This window comes from Melospiza georgiana, chromosome 2 (assembly GCF_028018845.1).
Source record: "Melospiza georgiana isolate bMelGeo1 chromosome 2, bMelGeo1.pri, whole genome shotgun sequence".
NCBI lineage: Eukaryota > Metazoa > Chordata > Aves > Passeriformes > Passerellidae > Melospiza > Melospiza georgiana.
The window spans coordinates 475024-479604 of NC_080431.1; the positions used below are offsets into that span (position 1 = coordinate 475024).

General features: G+C 66.4%; 1 protein-coding gene across 1 annotated transcript; it reads right to left on the minus strand.

Annotated features, from left to right (window-relative positions):
- Positions 1-2015: 2015 nt before the first annotated feature.
- TPBGL (trophoblast glycoprotein like) lies at positions 2016-3873 on the minus strand. Its single transcript, XM_058045704.1, has one exon. It carries the CDS (start codon positions 3871-3873, stop codon positions 2803-2805), a length of 1071 nt encoding a protein of 356 aa, XP_057901687.1. The 3' UTR covers positions 2016-2802.
- Between the last annotated feature and the right edge of the window lie 708 nt (positions 3874-4581).

A 4581-nucleotide genomic window follows, 5' to 3' on the forward strand; every position in this document is an offset into this window, starting at 1 on the left:
CTGAGCATGCTTTGCTTGGTTCCCATCACGGCTGCTGTTTCTATCCTGCATTTCCCTCAGCTCCAGGAGCTGCTGGGGTGACTTTGTGCTCCTACTGGGAGGTCCACGTTGCTTCATGGACAAGGACAGCATGTATGCATGATGGCAGCTGGGGTTCTCCCAACACGGGGCTGTCTTTGAGAGCCCAAAAATCACATTTTGAGTCTCAGCTCGGTGACAATGCCCTAATCCAGAGGCTTCCTGCTCCTTTGTCATGTGTGGGGTACGTGCTGTACAGAATAATATTGAGGCTGACAAGCCCCAGGAACTGTGCTCCCACAGTTTTAGCTTTATCCACCCCATCCTACCCCCTGTACATCACCTGGGGGGCTTGGCATCCCTGGAGGGCTCTCACTGCACCCAGTCAGGGGGGCCAGGCTGGTCTGAACCTTTGGGTGCCAAAAGGAGAAGCGCCCTCATCCCGGGGCACCAAAAGCCATCACCTCCCTCCATCTGGCCTCGGGAAAAGCTGGAACCACCAGCTGCCCACACCGGCCACCCTTTCAGACAAAGGGCTTTGGGGTCAGGCAGTGTTTGGCCACTTCTCCTTTTGCCTGGAGGTGATTTCCTTCCTGTTATTTATCCCAGAGCCTGGCGCCTGCTGCCAGACTGGTGCTCTGTTCCCTGCTCCAACATCCCCCTTCTTTCTCCCTGCTTCCTCCAGGCTTCTCCCTGTTCCAACGTCCTCCTTCTCCCTGCTTTCTCCAGCCTTCTCCAACATCCCCTTTCTGTCTGCAGAGCTCTCCAGGCTTCTCCCTGTTCCAGCACCCTCCTTTCTGCCCGCAGAGCCCTCCAGGCTTCTCCCTGCACCGTGTTCACCCTCCCCATCTCTGTCCCCATGAACGAATGCTGGAGTCACAGCTGGGGTGTGCCCTGCCAGATGTGCAAACCCACCCTGCTGGCCCTTCCTTTGCTCAGGGGCTCGGTTTGGCTGCACTGGGTGGGAAAGGGAGATGGGGAAGTGGGTGAAGGTGAGGGCAGGCTGAGTTTTCTCCCCTTGTAGCTGGCTGCATGGAGTGACAAGGTGGGACCGGAGCACCTCGAGCTCTGGGGGGAAACCTTAGGAAAAGGTCTTCAAAATGCAACAAGTTTCACAAGGAGCTGAGCCGTGGGCATCTCAGGATTCCCCAGGAGCCAGGACAGAGGGGAACCAGCTCCCTGCTCAGAACATCCAGGACAATCATTGCGATTCCCAGTGCTGTAACTCGAGCACAGCTCAGCCGCAGGCTCTGCTCCCGCTCTCCTTTCCCAGCCGCCCCACCTCGATACCGGGATTTGAACGGCAGGAATTTCGAAGGGGAAAAATGCAAAGGATCGCGCACCAGGCTGCATCGCTCGCGGAGCCTCCAGGCATGGAAAGAGCCGTGCTTTCCACCCGGCAGCGGAGCGCACACGCACCGGGGCTCCAGGAACACAACTCCCGCAGAACTCTCGCTTCGGAGCCGGCACACCGGGCACCGGCTGCTCCCGAGCATCCCCGCCAACACCGGCACGGCCGGAGGCAGCCGCGCTCCCCGCCCTGCCCGCATCACCCTCCCGCTGCGGGGAGAGGCAAACGCAACGCTCCGGTTTCCATCCCGGCACCGAAACTCGGCATTCTTTAAGATGCCACGTTCCAAAAGCCGCGGCTTCCTCTGGGGAAGCCCCGCAGCCGGAGATGCTCAGCGCGCCGGCACCTCGTGGATGAGGTACCAAACCAGCCGGGAGAGAAAAATGGCTTTAGGAAGCTGTTACCTGGGTAATTTTCCCGAGCCCCTGTGCTGCTGCCAGGGAAGGACATGTGCCCAAGCCACACAAAACCCCCCTGCATGCCTGGCCACCAAACCAGCGCGGCAAGAGAAGTTCCTAAGCCCCGATGAAAGCAGAGGAGCCCAGAGCTCCCTTCCTCGGGCAAACCGAGCACAGTAACTTCGCTTCAGCCGCAGGGATACTCGGAAACCGTGTGCAAGGAGCTTTATAGAAAATAGACGATGGAGTGGGTGCAGCTTTCGATATATTTGCTCTAGGATATAGTAACAGGCACTAAAGCAAACACGGGCAGGGGAATTAGGGCGGGAGCTTCTGCTTGGCTCGTCGTAAATGACAAAGTGCCGAGACAGCCAGGTCTACGCTACATTCTAGAGTCAAAGGGCTGCCCCCGCGTGCCCCGGGGAACATGCACGCAGCCGGCGGAGGCGTTTCCTACAGCTGCAGCGCCGTGTGCCTAGAACGAGCTGGAAATGTCAATGAACACAACCTAATGGATAAACGGGCTGGGAAAAGCACGCCGCTTCCCGGGGGGGGGAGCAGCTGGACGCGTTCTCTTCTTTGCAGCGAGAAGAAAAGGGAGGGGAAAAAAAAAAAAGAAATCGAGGTAAACTTTGCGCCTGTCAAATAGAAATCTAATAGGAAAGAGAGCTGTACATGGTCAAAGTGAAGTCGAGGCTCCAGGAACGTCCAGGACAGTTTCAGGTATTGCCCGCGGCTTCTCGGGCTGCGCCAAGCAAACACCCGGGTGCGAGCGCCGAGCCGCGCATCCCGCCTGCCGGAGCTTCCCGGGGGAAGCTTCCCGGCGCTCCGGGGCCGAGCCGGGCGTGCTCCCCGCCCGAGTGCACCGCGACGGGGGAACGGTCCAGCCTGGAGCCCTGCGGGAACCCGTCGGATCGGAGAGGGCGCGGCAAGGGGGAGCCGGGCCGGAGCCCTCCAGGGAGAGTCACCCCGCTCTGGGGCGCCCCGAGGCCGGCTCGTCCTCACACGCCGACCGTCGGTGGTGCCGCGGCGCGGTCAGAGGCCGGGCGTGCCGGCGCAGCGCGGGTCGGCGTCCTGCTCGTAGCGGTAGTGGTATCCCTCCATCTGGTCGCGGCAGGCCTCGCGCAGGTTGTGCAGCCAGCGCTTGATGCCGCGGCGGTTCAGGTAGAGCACCATGAGGAACACGACGCCGATGAGCGCCAGCACGATGCCGAAGAAGACGTAGGAGGCGGTCTCGAGCTCGGCGGGCTCGCCGCCGTCGCCGCGGGCGCAGGCCAGCGCCTCGGGCCGCAGGCGGAGCAGCGCCGTGCCCCGCAGCGCCGCCGGCCCCGCGCAGCGCAGGCTCCGCGCGTCGAGCACGCGGTTGGCGGCGGCGCCGCGCAGCCAGGCCAGGAAGGGCCGCAGGCCGCAGTCGCAGCTCAGCGGGTTGGAGGCCAGGCTGAGGCGCAGCCCCCGCAGCTCGGGCGCGTCCAGGCTGCGCAGCTCGGCGGCCGCCAGCCGCTGCAGCGAGTTGTTGCGCAGGTCCAGCTCCTCCAGGCCGGGCGGCAGCAGGGCGGCCGGCAGCGCCTGCAGCGCGTTGCCCGCCAGCTCCAGGCGCCGCAGGCTGAGGTTGCGCAGGGCCAGGGCGAGCTGCTCCTCGAGCGGGGCGGCCAGCAGCGCCTGGTTCAGCTGCAGCGTGCGCAGCAGCGGCGCCCCGGCGAAGGCGCCGGCGGCCACCGAGAGCAGCGGGTTGTGGCTGAGGTCGAGGGTGCGCAGGGCGGGCAGGCCCTGCAGGGCCATGTCCTCGATGGTGTGGATGTTGTCGTGGCGCAGGCGGAGCAGGCGGAGGTCGCGCAGCGGGCGGGCGGCGAAGGCGGCGCGGGACAGGACGCTCAGGTTGCTGCCGGCGATGCTGAGGTTCTGCACGGCGGCCGGCAGCTCCCGCGGCGGCTCCTCCAGCCGCTCGTAGCGGCACTGCACCAGCTCCGGGGTGGCCACGCAGTAGCAGGCGGACGGGCAGGCGGCGGGGGCGGCGGCGGGCGGCACGGCCAGCGGCAGCAGGGCAAGCCCCAGCCAGGGCAGCCAGCGCGGCCCGCCGCCCGCCCGCCGCGCCTGCCTGCGGGCCATGCTGCCCCCGCGGGCATGCAGCGGGGCCGGGGCCGCCGGGGGGTCGCGCCTGCCTCGCCGCAGCCCCCCCGGGCCGAGCTGCCTCCGGCGCCGCGCCCGCACACGGCGGCTCTGCCGGCAGCGCCGGGCGCGCCGCTGCCCAAATCGGCCCGGGGGGGTGGAAGGGGAGGAGAGCGAGGAGGAGGAGAAGGAGGAGGAGGAGGAAGAGGAGAAGGGGACAGGTTGGGGCTGCCCGGCGCTGCGCGATGGGCTGGGGAGCGCCGCGGGCGGCGGCCGTCGGGGGGAGCCGAGCCGGGCTGGGCTGAGACGGGCTCGGCACCGAACCCACCGAGCCGCCGCCGCCGCTGCGGGCTCCGGGGGTCTGCTCGGGGCTCCGCGGCCCCCGTGCCGCCCGAGGAGGGATCAGGAGATGCCGCGGTCCCCGCCAAGCCCGGGCAGGATTTGGAGGCTGTCCCGGTCCTTTCCCAGCCAGGTGGGCGTTGGCGGTGCTGCGGGGTGCCCCCCAGCCCCGGGGAGGGAATGGGGGCTCTCACGGGGGCTCTCCGTCCCAGGGAGGATTCGGGGAATTGCCTCCGACGCCTTCCATTCCAGGCAGGAGCTGGGGGGTTGTCTCAGGATCTAGGGGCTGTCCCACTCCCCTTGCAGCCCCGGTCCCCATTCCCCGACCTTCCCCACAAACCGGGCACCCCGCAGCATCCCTGAGCATTG